The sequence below is a fragment of the Sebastes umbrosus genome, chromosome 5, assembly GCF_015220745.1.
Source record: "Sebastes umbrosus isolate fSebUmb1 chromosome 5, fSebUmb1.pri, whole genome shotgun sequence".
Classification (NCBI taxonomy): domain Eukaryota; kingdom Metazoa; phylum Chordata; class Actinopteri; order Perciformes; family Sebastidae; genus Sebastes; species Sebastes umbrosus.
This window is the reverse complement of record NC_051273.1, coordinates 5,902,360-5,923,776: the sequence shown is the minus strand read 5'-3', so window position 1 is coordinate 5,923,776 and position 21,417 is coordinate 5,902,360. Positions and strand designations below refer to the sequence as shown.

At 39.2% G+C, this 21,417-nt stretch overlaps 2 protein-coding genes across 3 annotated transcripts in view; both read left to right on the top strand.

Annotated features, from left to right (window-relative positions):
- fam163a (family with sequence similarity 163 member A) overlaps positions 1 to 1,934 on the top strand; it is a 34,395-nt gene extending 32,461 nt beyond the window's left edge. Inside the window, exon 5 of the mRNA XM_037768916.1 lies at positions 58 to 1,934. Coding sequence (XP_037624844.1) covers positions 58 to 456 — 399 coding nt within the window. The 3' untranslated portion in view covers positions 457 to 1,934. The remainder of the gene's footprint in view (positions 1 to 57) is intronic.
- Positions 1,935 to 4,486: 2,552 nt separating this feature from the next.
- The window catches only part of rabgap1l (RAB GTPase activating protein 1-like), a 149,353-nt gene continuing 132,422 nt past the window's right edge, over positions 4,487 to 21,417 (top strand). Inside the window, exons 1-7 of one of the 2 annotated variants that reach the window (XM_037769823.1) lie at positions 4,487 to 4,636; positions 14,400 to 14,614; positions 15,163 to 15,316; positions 17,804 to 18,008; positions 18,551 to 18,725; positions 19,656 to 19,813; positions 21,220 to 21,330. In XM_037769823.1, the coding sequence (XP_037625751.1) occupies positions 14,477 to 14,614; positions 15,163 to 15,316; positions 17,804 to 18,008; positions 18,551 to 18,725; positions 19,656 to 19,813; positions 21,220 to 21,330 (941 nt within the window). In that variant the 5' untranslated portion in view covers positions 4,487 to 4,636; positions 14,400 to 14,476. Of the gene's footprint in view, positions 4,637 to 14,205; positions 14,225 to 14,399; positions 14,615 to 15,162; positions 15,317 to 17,803; positions 18,009 to 18,550; positions 18,726 to 19,655; positions 19,814 to 21,219; positions 21,331 to 21,417 lie in introns of those variants that run through there. The other variant, XM_037769824.1, reaches the window with a different exon arrangement.

Here is a 21,417-nt window from a genome sequence, read left to right as displayed (position 1 = left end):
AATCATCTGTATTGTTTGACATGTAATGGACTTCTCTCTCTCTCTCTCTCTCTGCAGTACTACTGCTGTAAGAAGAATGGGTCTGACAGCGGCTCCATCTCTCAGCAACACTTTGCCTGCAACGCCTGCAGCGTCTCTGGCCTGGACGGGTCGATCGTCACGCCGCTGTCCATGTCGCCACCAGAGCCCCCCGCATCCTCCGACCCCACCAAACCCACAGGGGGGCGACGCGGTTACTGCCCCACCTGCTCACCCTACGACTCGCCCTTCTATATCCGCACCACTGATGAGATGCGAAACGGCGGCGAGCGCATCACCTACATGCCCACACACTATGAGAACCAGGCGCTGGCGATGCCGCTGCCCGCCATCCGAGGCTCCCTGCTGAGGGAGACTCAGAGAGGCCGGCCTCCCGATTTCTACACCAACACCCGAGCCATCAGCACCGAGGTGTGACCCTCCCTCTCCCAACACCACCCATACAAACACATACACACACCACTCTCTTCACTTACACACACACACCAGCACCACCACTAACAAGACCACACACATACTTTTGACACCTGCTGCAGCTGCCAGTGAGGATCTGCTGGATAAAGGCCCACTGTTAGTGGAGGTTATCCCATTTATTTAGGGTTCAGGGTTAAGTGAGGATTGTCTAAGACAAGTGCTGAAGACTAAAGTGTGTGGGATCACTTCCAAACCTAGTTCCTCACTTTATACCCTTAGATTTTAAGTTTTCATGTTCACTAAGATAGTAATTCTGTAATTGATGGTAGTAAAACTGTAGGTTTCTTGTAGGAAAATGTCTCTTTGTGCTCCCACATGAAGGGTATGATTGTAAACATGTTGACTGTTACTGTGTCTTTACTGACTGAGGGCTATCTTAGATAATTTATGATTTCCCCCAACTACACATTTTCCTAATGACTGCCAAAAAGACAAAAAATGAGTGTAATGAAGTAAATATGAAGCAATTTTGTCATAATAAGCAGAATGGAGATACATTTTGGAGATACATTTGAAAAAGTTGGATGAAGGAGAAGTCAACATCCCCTCTGCAGTTTTCTGCATCTCTGGAAGCATGCTCGAGTTACAGGAAAGGTGGAAGAGGGCGGACGACTGGTGCTTTCTCTATGCAACTGCAGCTCTTCATCTCCAGTCATCTCCTTTTTGACTCATCATGTAACTTTATTGGAGGAATATTGTAAGCACGGTGCACACCCAGTAAGATATGACGATGCTGCACATGTAGATAGACATACAAGCATATAAAACTGGATCATGGATGGTACTGTTGTTCTCTTGGGTTGCCAGATCCACACTGAACACCCACTTTCTCCACTAAGGTGTAAACCTGTGAATGAGCGAGGAGCCATTGAACGCAACAGTGGCGAGCTTGAAATGAACGGAGTGAATTTCTCCTTTGACAGTGATGCAAAAAGTTTGATATGTAAATATTAATCGGAAAAGCAATGAACGTGCGTCTCTTGATTCCACTGTGTTCCTCTTGACGAACACGAGATGGGATTTGAACATGATGTATTTTGAATGAGGGGGTGTGATTTACTAGTTTGTGCTATTTTGTGTACACACTCCTCCTATACTCCCGTACTACTCTCATGTTGAATCTTCGAAATGCAAATAACCATGTCATTTCTTTTCATGTTTTTTTCATATTGTGAGGAAGTCAGAATACACATTTATGTGATTGAAAATTGTTTCACAGTGCTCATTTTCTACATAACACTTACCCAGCATTGCTTGTCATACACAATAATATTTCCTGTGATATGTGTCTTTATATGTATGTGTACAGCAGGATTCAGTGAGGCCGAATAAGCAATGCAAGAAACCTTAAGGACTTGCATGGTGTGATAATGTTGGGTCATTTTGCAAGACTTTCAGGCATTAAACAATAGTGCATATAACATAATTAGCATCTATTGATCAGCAGCTACTTCATTTATTTCTCAAATACGTTTTCATTAAGATTAAATAGATGCCATCTGCAGTGCCATTACACTATACACCTTGACACTTCTCAAGACCGTTTTACACCAGAATTGTGTTTAACTTAAAAGGGCAAGTTAATGTACAGAGGGCTGTCAAAATGAAAGTTCATCACTAAAGGTTGACAGGTTTGATTTTTGGAAATCTGGCCAGAAATGTCTTGAATCTCCGAAGAGGATTCAGTGAAATAAAATCATTGTGTCTCCATGTTGTCGTCCAGCACCACAGATAAGGATTCATAGTCATCGTTCATTTATTTAGGCATTGTATTAATATTAACTATATATATTTTACTACTTACTTAACCAGTTATCTTTGAAAACAGAGAAAAAAAAAGATTTTTAGAAATGTGGTCAAAACAGATATCGTACCTGACAAATACAAAAACAATAATATTTGACAGTGTTAACTTTTGACAATAAAGATTTGTAACAGCTTGAAATGGCTCTTTGTGTAATGATTGAAAAGACTACACACACACACACACACACACACACGGACACAAATTATGCCTATTCATTTTGAAATATTATTTTCACATTTTGCTTATTTGAGTTCCATCAAAATGTTAAAGATGAAAGGAGAAACTAAATCTAATAATTCTATCTAATCATGAGCTCAGAAAGCCGCATGAACTTTGACCTCCAGCTAATGGGGCAAATGACCACTATCCGACACTGAAATTAATTTTCAGAACAAAGCATTCATTTTAGCTTATGTTGTTGTTGTTCCCTAAAAAAAAAACCTTTTGTGTAAAACAAAAGCCTTTATAGCTGTCAAACTTTTTTAATATTTTCCCAATTTGATCTACCAACAAGAAACATGAGATATTGAAATAAGAAATAAATAAGATGAACCTTTATTAATCCCTGGAGGGAAATTCTGGTGTCAAAGCAGCAACATCAGCATACATCAGCAAACAGAGTGAAACACAGGAGAGGTACAGGTATACAAAAATTATAAAAACAATAATAGAGATATAAAAGATACAGAGTGAATGGGTGAACATAGTGTGTATAGTCTGTCAATAAATAAATGTAATATGTACATATGTGCAGTCTATAAAGTGGTATATAGTGTAAAGTGCGCCAGTGGTTAGAGTCCAAGGTTGCAGATAGTGCATGTTTAAACTTCTTAAAGTCCTAATATGCAACATTTGTCTTGACATGACTTCAAAAGCACAATAATATATCTTTTTTATGTAAAAAAAAATACATTTTTGTGAGCATATGTGTACACCTATATGGAAAACGGTGGTAAAAATCCCAAATTCCTATATAGAAATGATCGTCCTGTGAATGTAAGAGGTGTGTGAGCACAGTGCATGCGCAACATTTATGTCTTGACATGACTTCAAAAGCACACTAATATATATATTTTTTATGTCAAAAAATACATTTTTGTGAGCATAGGTGTACACTTATAAGGAAAAAAAATCCCAAATTCCTATATAGAAATTATCATCCTGTGAATGTTAAGAGGTGTGTGAGCATGTGCAACATTTATGTCTTGACATGACTTCAAAAGCACAATAATATATATTTTTTATGTAAAGAAAATACATTTTTGTGAGCATGTGTACACCTATATGGAAAACGGTGGTAAAAAAAATCCCAAATTCCTATATAGAAATAATCATCCTGTGAATGTTAAGAGGTGTGTGAGTATGCACAACATTTATGTCTTGACATGACTTCAAAAGCACAATAATATATATTTTTTATGTAAAAAAAGCACATGTGTACAACTATATGGAAAAAAAAATCCCAAATTCCTATATAGAAATTATCATCCTGTGAATGTTAAGAGGTGTGTGAGCATGTGCAACATTTATGTCTTGACATGACTTCAAAAGCACAATAATATATATTTTTTATGTAAAGAAAATACATTTTTGTGAGCATGTGTACACCTATATGGAAAACGGTGGTAAAAAAAATCCCAAATTCCTATATAGAAATAATCATCCTGTGAATGTTAAGAGGTGTGTGAGTATGCACAACATTTATGTCTTGACATGACTTCAAAAGCACAATAATATATATTTTTTATGTAAAAAAAGCACATGTGTACAACTATATGGAAAAAAAAATCCCAAATTCCTATATAGAAATTATCATCCTGTGAATGTTAAGAGGTGTGTGAGCATGTGCAACATTTATGTCTTGACATGACTTCAAAAGCACAATAATATATATTTTTTATGTAAAGAAAATACATTTTTGTGAGCATGTGTACACCTATATGGAAAACGGTGGTAAAAAAAATCCCAAATTCCTATATAGAAATAATCATCCTGTGAATGTTAAGAGGTGTGTGAGTATGCACAACATTTATGTCTTGACATGACTTCAAAAGCACAATAATATATATTTTTTATGTAAAAAAAGCACATGTGTACAACTATATGGAAAAAAAATTCCCAAATTCCTATGTAGAAATGATCATCCTGTGACTGTAAGAGGTGTGTGTGAGCACAGCGCATGCGCGACATTCCAAACCGGAAGGCGTGTCAGTAAACTCCCGAGTGATTCATCTTCTTACACATATACGATCTTCGCTGCAACTCTTCTGACAGCTAGCAGAGCAGAGCAGAGCAGCAACTCTACGCTTCTAACTAGTAAGTTGACAGCTCTTCTACCAACAACCTCTGTCCGCTTCAGTGTCCCAGAGAGAAGAGAAACGTTGTTTACCTCCTGCTCTCTCGTCGTTTCCCTCCTGAGCTGGGCGGTGGTGTCTATATCCTCCAGATAATAGTGGTCCAAGTGTTGTGGACTTCGAGCTGGTTAGCATTAGTTAGCCTCACTTAGCTTTAGCCTGGCACACATATAGGCACTTCCTCTTTAGCCTGCACTCACCTGTCCTGGCAGCTAGCTCCTCGTCTACAGGTCTGCTTGTGACAAACACACGTTATCTCTGTCTTATTATGAAGAGGCTGTGGTAACTGCAAGGATAAGTTAGCTTCCTAGCTAGCTTTTCCTGTCTGTGTGTGTGTGTGTTGTTGTTTATGAGCTAGCTGCTGTGAGATGAGTCTGTCAGCTCAACCAGCACCTTGCCAGTTTCATCTATCCTTTCTAAATGTCCTTGTTGAAAAGAGAAAAGCTGCCATATACAAAGCTATAGCCTGCTGCTGCTGATGCTGTGAGACTGTGGATGTGCTCCATCCATCCATCCAGGCCTGCAGACACCAAAGAGAGCAGCAGTAATACTGCAGTAATTAGTGAGGAAATCTACTCTAACACAGAATAAGACAACATTTCAATGAGTTTTGGACGAGAAAGTTATTATCTACAAACACCTGTCTCCTCAGTTGGAAAAAAAAAATCATAAACATCTGTATTAATGGTTCCATCAGTTGACTCTTTGGAAATGAACAATTTACACAGTATTAGTGTCTAAATCTGATTTTATTTAAAGGTCCCATATTATAAAAAAAAGTGAGATTTTCATATTTGTTTTATTTTAAAAAGCAGACTTAAGTTCAAGATTCAAGATGTTTATTGTCATGCCGGTTATACAGGTACAATCGTGTGAAATGCTTTTTGCTGGGAAGCTCCATTAAAAATAATAATTTATATTACAATTATAAAAGGAAATACTTTGCACAAGGGCTTATTAAGAACATATACAGGCATATTAAGAACATATACATTAAGAACATATACAGTATATACAGTATAAGATATATATTTTTGTGTGAGAAGGTGTCGTATGAATTATCTATTTAAAAGTCTGATGGCCTGGGGGAAAAAACTGTTCCTCAGTCTGCTGGTGAGTCCTATATAAATACTGTGGAAGTATCGAAACGGTCAACCCACAGGGAAATACACACAGCCTGTATTCAGAAACTCGGCATTTGAAATAAGCTGTCAGGATTTCTGTCCATTTGTGATGTCACAAATATACAATATTTAGACCCTTGACACAATTTCAAACGTAAACATTCTAAATGTGTCCCAGTTTATTTCCTGTTTGCAGTATGTGTGAATGACATCAGCTAACAGGAAGTAAACATGGGCCCAAAGCTGTTGCCTAGCAACGCAATTCTGTTGCAATTCCGTCAAAATGCGCTAAAACGGAGCATTTCAGACAGAGGGTGAATACAGGCATATTCAGGCCGACTGTATGAGGAAAATAAAGTTTTTTGAATATTACAACATGTAAACATGTTCTAGTAGAAACACAAAATACAAGTATGAACCTGAGAATGAGCATGATATGGGACCTTTAACATATTCCACCCAGTTGAGTTTTATTCTACTGGAGGGCTTCCAGGTGTGTTGTAGAAAATGTACTCATACCTCAGCAGGCTGACATCACCGTGGTTGCTGTCATGTTGTCATGGCATTTGTGTTTGGATCAGCTCCAGGATGTGTCTCTGGATGACATCAGTAACCGCAGTGTGTCTTTGCTGTTCACCTGAAGGAGAGACTTGAGAAAGTTGAGAGAAATTCACAAGCCATAACTGAAGCAGGACTATTAGCAAACATATCAATATGTTTATGATATTGATATGGATAATTGAAAGTTAATTTGATGTAAATTCAGAGTAGAGTTACTCCAAACAAGGACAGAAGCATTGTTGCACTAAATTGAGCTCCACAACATTGTGATTTGAAGTCCTGCATTGTTCATAGGGATTTGCATATTTTCTTATTATCAGAGTCTGGCTGGTAAGTTGGCTTGCTTCTTTAGCCCTTTGGCAAGCAACTATCCATTAATTAGGGGTTGGACTTAGTTTGGAAATGCTCAAGCTGCTCCGGTTGATATTGGCAATATTTTCAAAGTAAAGTACAGTAATGTAGCAGATATAGAGCTGCATCAATTAGTTGTTTAATCACAACTATTTTGATAATGATTAATGAATAATCATTTTTCAATCAAAAACAATTGCTGTTTTCAGCCCCTCAAATATGAAGATATTATACTTTTACATTTGAAGACATGACCTTGGACTTGGAGAAACTGGGGTGGATATTTTAATGAATAAGTTGATGTTTTAGGAGATGAAATTAATAGTTTCACACATGGTTTGGCTGTGTAGACTGACCTGGATACATACTGGTCATAATTTAACAACTATGGAGCTTCTTGACTGCTAGTAGATTGTGGATGTTTGAATAAGCGTGAATAAACAGGTACTAGTCTGATTTGAGCCAGGCTTTAGCATTGGCACTAGAGTGGCCTTTTGTTGTGTGTTTTGCTTCTTTGTCATGAAGGAAATACTTTTACTATTAAGGAGTAGCATTACACAGCCAGCCAGAAAACTAACCAGTATATCAAGAATTAATTAGCTTACATTCCACATTTCTTTCCTAATAGTTTTGTATGCAGTAATACAGGTTGTCACGACATTGTACTTCAGGTCAAAACAGTGTACTTCATTTACAGCTGTAGTAAGACTTTTCAATCTACAATAGACAGAACAAACAGATGAAACCATGTATTTGACTATGAAAATAACTGGGATGGGTTTAGCATCAGACCTAACGGGAAGTGATTCAAAGACAGGTGTAAGGTGTCACTAGAAAGCAGACACTATAATGTTCCCCAACAAGCCTCAAAGCAGGTTTCAGTCCCAGCTACAAAGGAGGCTGAACGGTTTCTCTCTGTGGGGCTGTGTGGAGACTGAGTCACCTGACTCAATCTTATTCACATGTTCAGACTGACTGAGGTTACCTTTAACAAGGCGTGCAATGGATGCTTTTGCACAGAAAAGTTTCCAGGAACATTAATGAGAACAGAGAAATGAACTCCCAACCCTGACAGTGCTAATGTCGCACCCTACAGTAAGGAGTTACTCATTGTAACAGATTACCAGTAACTACAGAGATAGTGTGCAGTGGACGAAAGGCTGGGACAAAATCTGAAAACAAACAAGACCAAAGACATACATACAGTACGATACTTTTCAAGTTAATACTGTCTTAAAACCTTAACAATGCTATTATCCTTTGTAGGCTGCACATTGAACCGGTTTACCATGCAGCAATGACCGGTCGGTTCAGTGTGCTTATGCACCATTATCATTCAGGTGCAGTCAGCAGGTTGGGCAGTCTTTAGCTGTGTTCCTCGCTGGTAGGTCAGCAGAGTCACAAAGCAGATGGAGTTAGATTGAGGCACAACTCAGACATGTAGCTAGGGCTGCACAACTATGGCCAAAATGATAGTCACCATTATTTTGATTAATATTGAGATCTCTATTATTTATCACGATTATTCATCGATTTTCCTGACAAAATATTTTCATTGCTCTTTCACATTAAATAAACAGCTTTCACTTTCGTGTTGTGCTACATTCCTGCTAATGCATGAATCTTTGCATCAAAATAAGACAGGTCCTTATTCACAGTGCATTTCCTAGAAGCATAATCAAGTGGTACCCAAACTTATTACCCAAAATTAAACCAACAGAGCACACTTCACTTTCACATTCCTGCTAATTCACAGCGGCATGACAGCTCCCCAAAAGTGAAACCAAAACATCTTGATCCCCCCCTGGTGGCTGGCTGATAGTTTAAGAAGCTTTTTATTTGATGTGCAGCAGAGTTTTCTATGAGTGGAGCATGAATTTTAAATGTTAATATCGCAGTCAATCATGTTTATTTAATTGTGGGAAACCAAAATGGCGATTATTATTTGATTAATTGTGCAGCCCATCATGTAGCCATCATTATCTACAACTAAAAGAGACGCCAAGCCAAATGCATTGGCTATCACCGGCTGAAGAGTCAGTAGTGAAAGAAAAAAGTTTGCCCCAACCCGTGAAGTGCCATAGATTTTGCACCAATGCTTCTTGTACAAAGGGTCATGAATACAAATGTCACAATGTGATGATAGATTTTGTGTTATTTCAGTCAACTTTCCTGCTGTCAATGCCGTCCATCCATGCTGAATACAGTATTCATGTGTGTGTGTTGACACTGTTGTATCTGTAACAAAAGAGCAGGGCAAGTTGACTAATAAAACGCACACACACCCTCACAGACGTAATATGTCTGGTTAGCCCAGTGCCTGTGGGTGTTGTTCAGCCTGTCTCCACCACTGGCCACTCACAGTTTCCATACAAGCCAGTGGTTGGGTAGCAAGGCTGCCAACTGGGACTGTACTGGTGGAGCAGGCTGGTAATGACTGGGTGCAAACTTGCTGCTGAGTTTAAAGTTTGAGTTAAAGCCAAAGTTGATGCGACAGGCCGGCCTCACAAGGGCAGCAGCAAGAGTGAGAGGAAGGTTAGAAACAGTGTAATCTGGATAAATACTGTTTTATGTATATAATAACCAGGTTTGAAATGACCACATGGCAGTAAAATGTATGGATAAATCAGTCAAAGCCACCTACCACATTTTATTGTTTTGACATAATTCAAAAGCATTTGTTGCAGTCTGTTTGTTTCTTATTTACTTTTGCTGGTAGAAATACATTTGATCACATGCAGTTGTAGTTAACCTTTTTAATTTTACAAAATGCTGTGTCACAACATATTTAGAAGGATATTATGGAATGTTCTGTACTTGCACTGTCAACATTAAGTAATTATGATTAATAGCCAGTTCAGTATGTCTGCAGTGTGTTTAACACATGCTTCAGTCTGACTTTAGAAGAAGAGACATGTGATCCAACAGCCAATGCATACGTTTTGCTCTGAAATTACGTAATGTTCCTACAGCTTCTTCCACACTAAGCGAATCAGTGGTCGCTTTCTGCTTCACGCTGCTCTCTGTAATTGAATAAGTGTGATTGGAGCACATGACCCCGTCGCTTTCCTCATGTATGTCAATGTGGGTGTGCACATTTGTGTATAATTTTAGCAGGGTTAAGCAAGCATGAATGCCTTCTGTATACATGTAATCATGTCACTGTGTGTGAATGAATGCCCCCTTCATGCTTTTGTTCTCAACTATGTGTGTTTGCTTGTGTTAGTGTATGCGTGTGAATGTGTGCGTGCTCCTCTACGTTATCATCATAAACCGCTCAAATGTTAAGCGATTAATCGTTTGGTCTATAAAATGTCAGAAAATAGAAAAAAATAATATAATATTTTATAAATAAGTCTAAAGTGACATCTTCAAATCTCTTGCTTTGTCCTACGACCAGCAGTCCAAACCCAAAGATATTCAGTTTACAATGATATGAAACTGAGAAAAGCAGCAAATCCTCACAAATGCAAAGCTTGAACCAATTAAATTTAGGCCATTTTGCTACAAAAATGATTCAAATGAGATCTTGATTACTAAGATAATTGGCTATTTATTTATTTTTCGATCAACTAATCTCTGGTTATAGTACATTTGGAAATGTGTTTAGCATGAGGTTAATATTGTTCCTGAAAACCGAAGCAATAGGTCCGCCAGGTTTCACTTAATTCGTCTGTCTTTGAGGATAACTTAGGTATTTTTCAACCTGTAGATTCTGCGTTTTTTCACTTTATACTCGGTGAAATTACAGTTGAGTTTGACCAAAGCACACTTGGTGATTGTTGGAAAGAGTAACTTAGACGGTTTAGGTGAGTTTTATTTTGTTTCTGTCCAGTTTGAATGAAGTGTTTTACGATGCTCCGCTACGTACAGCTGATCTCATCATAAAAAAAAATACACGTGGATGATGGCGCAAGCTGAACGGAGAGGGGGGGCAATCGTACTCGGGCAGCTTGGCGGAGGTCTGCGCTCTCCGAGTGCCATTCCAGTTATTATAAGTGTCAACATTATGGAATGAACCCTACAGGAAAAAAAACATTTTTCTTACCTTTCACTTGATCCTGTCTGTTTGTTATTGTGGAGAAGTCTCGTTGTGACACCTCGCGTCGCCTCCACATTGTGGAAATTATTCTCATTTCTGTACTCCAACACAACAAACTCTGACAACACCGGTGTCCAGTGTCACTCCTCTCTCCACTCTCACTCACGTTTCCACCATTGTCTCTTCCGGCAACAAGTCACATGACACAATGACAAACAGACCGGATCAAGGGAAAGGTAAGAAAAAGGTTTTATTTCTCCGTAGGGTCCTTTCCATAATGTTGTCAGACACTTATAATAACAATCTGAGCCAGTCAGTGTCAAAAACAAGCACTTTTAGTGGACATAAACTGACGGTACCAGGTTGCCCTAAATGATTACATTGCAGCTTGTTTATCGGCTGGCGGCTGCAGCATTATCCCTCAATTTCAAAAAGTGTTGTCCCCATTAGTCATTTAGACACAAAAACATGGGAAAATAAGATACAGGTTGAAATATACGGAAGTTATCCTTTAATTAAACCGTACTTTAGAACTGGTACAAAACACTTCCTTAATTATATGTGTGTTTTATTTATCTATGCTTACTTACAGCTCTGTTTCAGCCAGCTTTGCATAAAGACATGTTTCTTTGTGGTGTAGTCCAGCTCATGGCAAAATGAATGAGCCAGCAGGATGTAACATGTAGAGGCAATGGGCTGATACAGATGTGGAGACAGACTGTGTCTGTGCTTGTCTCTTGGTGCTGTTGTGCTAACAAACATACACGTATAGTCCACAAGAGTAAAAGAAAAAAAGAGTTAAATACATGACAATTAACATCTCGCCCAATAGTTAGTGTGTTGTGTCAGCAACACATTAGCCTCAGACAGCTACTATAATTGCTAGCTTAGTAAGCAATAAACTGATCACAGAAAAAATAAATTGTGCAAAATCACAAAACAAATTTAATAAGAGCACCTAGTAGATAATACTCAACAAGGACATTTCAAGAGTAGATAAAAGATGCTTGGTAATATGTGTTTGGTCACAGATCTGTGGATGTAACAATGTCAGTTAAACTGCTTAGAAATGTATAGTGGTTGCCACTAGCAACAGTATGTTCAACTGGCAGAATACTACATATCAAATTTCTTTAATGCTCATAAAGTCCAATATCAAACGCTTGAATGTTGAAAATGAAACCATACAGAAACCTGACTGCCAGCTTAGGCCTGTCAGACACTGTGACAGGAAACTGGTAAATGCCAGTGTGATCTGGAAGACACTAATGACTAACCCTAAGCACTGAAAACAATTTTAGGAATTGCGGAACAGCAGATTAGTGGTTACAGTAGGTTTACAAATTGTGCTCACTTCTGGGCTGGTATCATTAACTCAAAGATGACGGGGCATAGAATAACTGGTTCGGGCTCACAATCTAAACATGTGGCCTACAAAACCAGGGAGTTGTTTGGCCAGTGCCTGGGATGTCCTTGCTGTGTCTAAGTACTGAACACTGCACACAGTACCTTAAAGTGGCAGTAGGCGGAATATTTTTGGCATCATTGGGCAAAAATTCTATAATAACCTTTCAGCATATTGTAATTCAAGTGTTCTGAGAGAAAACTAGACTTCTGCACCTCCTCATGGCTCTGGTTTCAGGCTTTAAAAAATCTATCGTGACGGGAGACTTTGACCAATCACAGGTCATTTTAGAGAGAGAGCGTTCCTATTGGCTGTGCTCCGGTCATGTGACTGGTACTTGGCGTTCCTTCAGGCCATCTCAACCTGATCTCAACATGGCTGCGGCGTCACAAACTTTCTCATTTTACAGCTAAACTGTGCACTACAAGATGATTCTGAAAACATTTGAGGCGAGAAATAGACATTAATGTAACATAATATTGATTCATATTTAATATGCACTGCCTAGTTTGACCGTTTGGTCGGAGTTCGCGAGTGATTGACGACTGGCTCTCATAGACAGCAGATGGAGAGCAGATCTCAGGTCAGCTCTTACTGCTTGTTTTCCTCCGGTCTGTGAAATCTTGCAAATGCTGTTAGGAGCACCGGAGGACACCGGAGGAAACAGATGCACATGATTTTTTTCAGGTTACCTGTTTCATGTACTACTGTCACGATATAGCGACCGTTTTATAAAAATAACTTTTTTTAATCATATTTGCTCCAATCTCGCCTACTGATGCTTTAACTGTGATCTAATAAACTTTCTTTTATTAGTTGAATAGGTCCTAGACAGATAAGATAAGATAAGAAAAACTTTTCAGGGCTCTAGACTGCGACCAAAATGATCGCATATGCGACCTTTTTTTGGGAGTGTGCGAGTAACATTTTTACCGAGTCGCACCTTTTGCAAAATCTTGTTTTTCGACCAAATGCTATTTTTTTTCACAGCAATATAAAATAGAGAATAGAAAGGGAATTCTGATTATACATATTATATTTAAATAATCACAATTAATAATTATGTTTTTATGCAAATAACTACTACAGATGGTAATAACAAACCACAGCTAATGGAAAAAAGTTAATTTCAGACCCTGCTCACGCACATCACACACTGCAGGGCGCCAAAGTTTCGCTGTTCACCAAAATGAAGCAGTCTATCGTTGATTATTTAAAAAAACAAATGAGGAGAGAAAGGAGGAAGCTGGTGGTGAGGGAGAGTCTAACAGAGGTGCTGACTCAGACACCACCGATGATGAAAAAGTTGGTAGCACCAGTGCTACCAGTGGAAAAGTTAGTCTAGAGCCCTGCTTTTATTGTCCAACTGCAGTTACAAACACTAAATGAAAACAACAACAACAAGAATGATAAATGATCCACATAAGACATAGAAGCAGTTTCACAGAAACAGATGTTTCAACACATACACAGTCCACGTACATAAAGGCACGTACCATCTACTGTTTTCCCCCTATTGCACAGACAATAGCCCAATATTACAGAGAGGCAACATATTGCACTGTCCCTATTTCACACATTGCAATTTCCTAACACATTGCACTGTCTAACTATTGCACTGTCCTAACTAATTGCATTGTCCCTGTATAACACATTGCTCTATGGCTTTTTGTCACTTATTGCACCTCCTTTATATTGCACTTATGTCACCTACAGTATTTTGTTGTCTTAACATATTGCGCTCTCCCTGTGTATTTTGCACTGTCCTTATGATAGCTTTATATTACGAGTTGTTGAGAAGTTTAAAGGACATCACACATGCATATAATTTAGATCTCTAACGGATCTGTAATTTTATTCCTTACATTCAGGCAATGTGCTAAGCAATATTTAAAATAAACATTTTCCCCCATTATTAGGACATTGTATGAGAGCGCCATACAAGAAGGCTGAAATCATCATTGAAATCATTAACCTGACCAACCTTCCACCAGTCTTGTTCATCAGCAATAACCGTAACAAATTGTGCAAAGAACGCAACGAGTACTAGCCGGTTAGAGAATGAGGGTGAGGAAAAAAAATTAATCAAACTACCATAAATAACAGGCCTGGCATGCATATGAGAGAGCATTTGAGCATTTCCGAAAATCTCTCTTGCACACTTATTGCTATTGTGCCATTGGTTAAGCTTGCCTGAGGTTGCCTACCCCTGGTCTAATAGGATTCGTTTGTCTTCCCACAGAGCTGGGCGGAGAGGAGAGGGAAGGGGAGAGCTTTAACCCTGGTCTCCCCAGCCGACCCTGAGTAAACCAGCCAGCCATGGATGACCGCTCCTCACTTGGAAAAGTCAGCAGCTCCACCGAGTCCGTGGCCACCGTCACCAGTGAGGAGTTTGTTCTCGTACAGACCAGTGCCGCTGGGTCACCGCAAGGCTCCGAGGGCAAACCAAGACTCAAGGTCAGAACCACACATGGACAGACTTTTACACCCGACTTGAATGGTGCAATATGTAATATTCATTCCCCCATACAACACACATGGAGCATCTGGAAGGCTGCTGGTCAGATTTACAAAAGGTCAAACACAGCAGCGAAAACACCTTTTACCCCATCACTCTCTTCCTGGATAGGCCTTTCATGATAACTACTTTTATTGGACAATATATTGTCCCTGAAATAGTTGCGGAAAATTTATGTTATTGTCATTATAGTCATTTTGTTAACTCAACCAAATGTGAGCTGGTGTGGCTGATTACATCATCCAAAGATGTGTTTGTACTTTGATTTCATGTATCATTGTGGTGAGATTACGACCCAAGAAAGCAAATTGACAGCAAATGGAAACAAGGTGATCAACCAGCTTTTGCCAAAGCGCTGACTCAGTCCAGGAAGCTCCACTCAGTCTACATCTATCTTTATGTGTCCTTATCCTCACCCTGTTTTATCTCTCCTTGTTTCTCGTTCGTCCTTATCCACAATTTTTCTCTCTTTCCCTCTCTCCCTCAGATGAATGTGAATGGTAATGAGCAGCTGGAGAAAGCTATGGAGGAGGTGTTGGATGATGACGATGAGGTGAAGGTGGAGAAGAGCAATGTTGAAAAGATGGAGAAGCACAGGGAACCAGAGAGCCAAATCCTGGAAACCCCACCTGCAGTTACAGGTCCATTTACAGTCATTATATCTACTTTACAATCTGCCTGTCAGCTGTTCTTTCATCAACCAGGCATCAGAACGAAAATATCAACTATATTGTTCTTAGTGCAAACATGTTCCTTCCCTTTTCTGCAAGATATTACCGTCAAAAGGCAGCTGATAGATTTGTGAGTCTTGCTGTTTGGCACCGTACACACTTCACCTTGAAATTTCCCAATTTCTTTTTCTAATTTAACTAGTTAAATCAGATACTAATCACATAGTCTTTCATTGGGTAGTTATTTGATTTTCAATTTTGGGATTCAGATATTCGTTGTTGTTTTGTTTTGTTTGTTTTTTTAACCCCTCGGGATTACAAACTTGTTTAAAACACGCCGAACCTTTTGGAAATGTTTTTTATATTCAATAACAAATAACAATACAAATAACAATATTGTAGAATAACAGAATCCTTAAAAATAAATGCCTTTAATTAATCCAAAAGACACAAGTTAAGGCTTGCAGCTGGGCATTGCTGGAGAGGCGGTGTGTAATGCGTGGAGACATCAGCCTCAAAACGCCGCCGTTGAGCGGGAGAGGGCCCGCGAATGTGACTTGAGGTACGTCGACGCTGCGTGCAGACAGAACAGAGGCGGGGATCGCTCTGGCCACGGCAGTCCCGCCAGTGACCAGAGGAGCCCCCCCCCCGCCCCCACCATCAGATTAGCATAGCTGGTATCTGAACTCTCTGACATTGGCTCTTGGTTCTGTATATCAGCAAGGACAGGTTGGCCCTGACAGCTCAACAAACATTAGTGCAAAGACAACATACTAACAGTCGTCAACGATATGCTGCGCTGTTTAGCTCAGCCGCTGGTGCAAGGCATTAGCACTACCAGGGTTACAACTTGCATGTTCCAATCCCTCTGGGAAATTGTATGGTTGCATTATGAGCGTCTCTATGTTTTGGTTTCATTTCCATCCCTGTTCAGTCCCGGTGCTGGTTTTGGAGTCCAAAATATCTAGTACCCAGTGTGCAACCTCTGGGTCTAAAAAGTAAAGCCAATGCAGAAGCGCCTTAAACTTGCATTCTTTCTAATAGCCAGCAGGGGCGACTCCTCTGGTTTAAAAAGTCTGATTGTATAGAACTCTATGATAAATGACTCTACTTCTCTCTTGATTTATTACCTCAGTAAACATGACTTTATTGTCTCAATAGCTAGTTTCAAGTCTTGTTCAGCATTTGGTTGTACTTAGCTAAACCCTCTTGTGTCACTTCTGGTTGCAAAAAAACAAGATGCGGCGACCAAAAACCGAAATTCTGAACTCGAGGCTTCAAAACGGAAGTCCACAAACCAATGGGTGATGTCACGGTGACTACGTCCACTTCTTATATACAGTCTATGGTAGTTCCCACAAACATCAAATGTTCTTGTCTGGAGAGTGATTTAAACTCGCTCTTTCATTAGAGACCAGCACTTTCAGCTCTTCAAACACTTCACAAAGATACCTGTAATGCTCCGGATCTGAGAAGATAAAGTCCAATGAAAAGAGATAGATAGATAGATAGATAGATAGACAAGCAGACAGATAGATGTACTTTATTGGTCCCAAATTGGGAAATTATTGAACAGGAGCTGCTGCAACAGGCTGCCATCTATCACGGCACCAGTGAAGCTGGTTTTCCGGTGTAGCTGCTCACTTTCAGGTGAAATGAAACAGCAAGTGATACCATGTTTCATAGAGAAAGGAAGCACATGTTTCTCTCTCCCTCTCCAAACCTACAGTGGAATTAGCAACGTTGTTAACCATGAAGTTTGTAGCACAACAAACTCCAAAAAATCCAGGTGTGTCAAAACCTTTTCATAGTACTATGCCATTATTTTAAAACATATTATATACGGTCTAACAACAGGAGAAACTGTTTGATTGATGTCATATGTGCCTTAGGTACTGTGCATCAGTTGTTACCAACTCTTCCTGTATGGACACACTTTGTTCAACCCCATAAAAATTTACACTACCTTAGGTCAACACATCTTTATTTATTTACTTGCAGTTACTTCATTTTTTCGCAGCGGTGCCAGTGTTTTGTGCTTTACTACTGCAGAGTGAACAAAGAGGAAGTGGTTAGCGATGTGTAGAATAATAGCCAGTCAGCAGTGGAAGTCCAGCTGCTGCTCTCATTGTTCTGCTTCCTGTTTGCAAAATGTGAAAGTACCAAGTCAAAGTTAATTTCAGAGAGGACCCCCAAATTTCCTGTGTAGTTCTCTCTCATCTTCTGCTTATCTTTACTTCTTCTCAGTTGTGTTTTGTCTGGTCAGCTGTAGAGCCGTTGAACATTTTCTCATGATGCGAGAATAGGATATGTTGTTGTTGAAAGCTGATTAAAATGTTACTAGACAGCAGAGAAGCAGACGTCAGTTTAGCTTAGAATACGGACAAAAAAAAACAAATACACGTTCCAACTTTTCAGAAAAATTAACAATATCACAACCTTTCTGTCTGTCCACAGAAACATGTCAAGTACCATCCAGCCCCACAGTGCTGGAGGAGGACAGTGTCCAGTTCAACAAGCTGTCCTACCTCGGCTGTACTTGGGTCAAAGCCCCTCGCAACGAGGCAGAGGCACAGAGGGCCATGGCCACCCTGCGGGCCGAAAGCGCCATCCCCATCCCCATAACCCTGCACGTCCCCTGTGGACCAGACGGCTCCGTCAGGTCAGCCACACATTGAGACAGAGTGGGTGTATGTTGACACGTGGGTCGTTATAAAATGGGCTGTGATTAAAGCAAAGTAGATATACTGTTGTTAAGATTGGTTGTTAAACTTATTAACTTAAACTCTCTTAAATCTGACCACTACATCACTACTGGTTTGGTAAAGCAGAACTTAACTTCCTGTATATACAGCCCAGGCACCCATCGCCTCTGAAGCCTGTTAGCCAGCAGAAGAAGTGAAGTTACAGATTAAGTGGATATTGCATGTGTTGAGAGGAACTTTTCAAACATCCTGAGGTCATGAAAGGGAACATGAAATGTTTATATACACTAAAGAGGAAATGAGATATGGGTTTTTGGGACCATGCTGAAATTTTATTTTAATTTCCGCTCTGCTAGACAAGAGTGACATGAATGCTTGGTTGAATATAAAGTTTAATATTTACACATTGAAATTTAGTATCTTTAATCTACTGTTACATTGATTGTAAGTCTGAACCAAGGCATCATTTTCACGTGTAAAATAAAAAAACTCTCCCCAGGATTGTGGACCAGGCCTCCAGTACAGAGATCGCCTCATTTCCCATCTACAAGGTTTTGTTCTGTGCTCGTGGAAATGAGGGTTCAGTGGAAAGTGACTGTTTCTCCTTCACCGAGAGTTACCGGAGCTCTGAGGACTTCCAGATTCACGTCTTCTCCTGCCACATCAAAGAGGCCGTGAGTTACATACATACATACATACCACCTTATAAACTACAGCTCAACATGGTTCAATCCCATAACAAGTTAGTTTTAAAGAAGAGTTGATTTTGTCAACATGCCTAAATTAATCCAGGCTGTGTGAACCAGAACGCCACTAGATGACTGGATGTTCAGTGGTGTAAGACTTGGTGTTGTGTATACTAACAAATAGAAGATATTATGAGAACTGTTTTGAACAGGAAACAGAAGTATTAAAAAGTATTTTGGTTAAAATAAGATTTGGAGTAGCTAAACAAAATGTTTATTTCCACAGACTCCATAACATCTGCCTCTGGTTTCCTTTTAATAATGTTAGATGTCACGTTAAGTAAGTGACGGTACTGCAGATATATTTTAAAGCCATCATGATATACTGTACCAGAAGAGTGGAGTCTACAAGATCATCCATCCACTAACTGTGATGAATACAGTACACCTCCATAATCAGTGTGTACTTGTCTGTAATGAATTATTCTCAGGTGGCAGAATTGTGAAGCTGACTACTGCCTCTACACCTTTAGAAACATAATAACCACTTCTGTAGCTACTTAAAGAACAGACATTTCCAGTATGCTCACTGTATGCTGATGTAAAAATGGTAGAGATTCACTACAGTCCTATAAGTACTGTCACTGGTAAACCAGCAGAGGGCACTGTTGTCTTCCTTTGTATTTTCTCAATAATGTCCAGTTCTATTCTACTCGTCTTTATTATTCTCCTTTAATTGTCATGTTGTGTTAATTTCTATTTGCATTATTGATGTTACTTTATATTTTCAGCTTGCTCTTAAATAAGTGTTTATTTAGATTTTATTCTTTTTTTAATAATTTATCTTTCCTAACCTTTCCTTCTTCCTTGTCTTTCTGCCTTTTAAAGCTTCTGTTTTTCTTTTCCTCTTCCATGCAGGTCAGTCGTATCCTGTACAGTTTCTCCACAGCCTTTCGGCGTTCTTCACGGACGACAGACATCAGGGACACCGCGCTGTCTGGTCCACCGGACGGCGACCTCTACACCTTCACTGTCTCACTGGAGATCAAAGAGGATGATGGCAAGGGCAACTACAGGTATTTAGTCCACCACCCACACACACACATGCAGATACACACTACAATTAAATGATATAATAATAATAATAATAATGATAACTTTATTTATGGAGCACTTTTCATACAAGAGATGTAGCTCAATGCACTTTACAAAAGAAAAGAAAAATGCAACACATTCAAACAAGGGCAGATAGACCGTAAAATTAGACAATAAGAGGACAGTAGATGCTAAAATATGTAAGTGAAATTAACAACAGAGCCCATTAAGAATAATAAAAATTAGAGAATTAGTAAAAAAACAAACAAAAAAACCCAATAAAATAATAATGATTTGAGTATCATTAAGTATAAACCAAATTGTTTAAAAATGTTCACAGAGCCTACATCTCTTATAGCTTTTGGTAGGGTATTCCACAGTTCAAAAAAAGCTGTGCTGCCTGTTTTCTTGTGCCTATAATTGTGTGTATTTAAAAATCCAGCAGTAGAAGATCTGAGAGCTTGTGAAGGCTTATAAAATGACAGATAGACTGCAATGTAGACTGGTCCCAAACCATTAAGAGCTTTAAAAACAAGTACACATATAGACCATTTCAATGGCAACATGCAACAGCTTGGGTCCATGTGTACTTCCTGTCATTCACATACACTGCAACAGGAAATAAACTGGGACACATTTGGGATGTTTGCATTTACAACTGGCTCTATAGGTGTCTCTGAGTCTTCTTTAAATTCACAAAAAGTATGTTATCTTCATATCTTTTACATTATATGTGGACATTTCACGAGATTAAACACCCTTTTATGGAAGAAGAATGATGGTGCTACATTATAGTATGATCATGTGGTGCCGTTATCCTGTTTTTTGAGGAAAGCTCTGTGATACATGTGAATCAAACACATACATAAACACATACAGTGTGTGTTTCTTATCAGCTCAGGGCCGTTGGTATCACAGATATGTTGATAGTTGTAAAAAGCTTTAATATGCTGCCGCAATGCTGCTTTATCTGACTGTTATTGTTCATCCGTAAAGAGCATAAAGCTTATCGGCACAGTAAGACAATTTTTCCATTTTCACAGGCCATCATATATCGAGTACTTTAGTGATGGATTTTCATTTTCTGTTCTCCTCTGAAATAAAATGGCCTGATAGCTGTTCTGAAAGCACAGCAGACACTCGTAAAATATAATACACTCAGAAGACTTGAGGAAAGAGATGTCGTATTTTATCTTTAACAGAGCTATTCATACTAAGGTAATGAAGATCGAGCAAAGAAACTTGCATTAAGACAGAACAGTAACATAAAACATTTCAAAAATACACTTAAAATTACATTAAAGAACACCACAGTACTTCAAAATTGAATCACATCTAAGTCCCTAAGGTTATGTATAATAACCCCCCCCGTTCTTACCCTCCACAGTCCAGTGCCTAAGGACAGAGATAAATTCTACTTCAAGCTGCGACAGGGTGTTCAGAAGAAGGTCGTGGTTTCAGTTCAGCAAATGTGCAACAAGGAGCTGGGCATCGAGAGGTGAGGAGGATCACTGTAAAAAGAGATGATGCATGACAACATCCCAGTAACCTTCCACTGGGGGTCTTTGTGGGGGTCTTTGTCGCA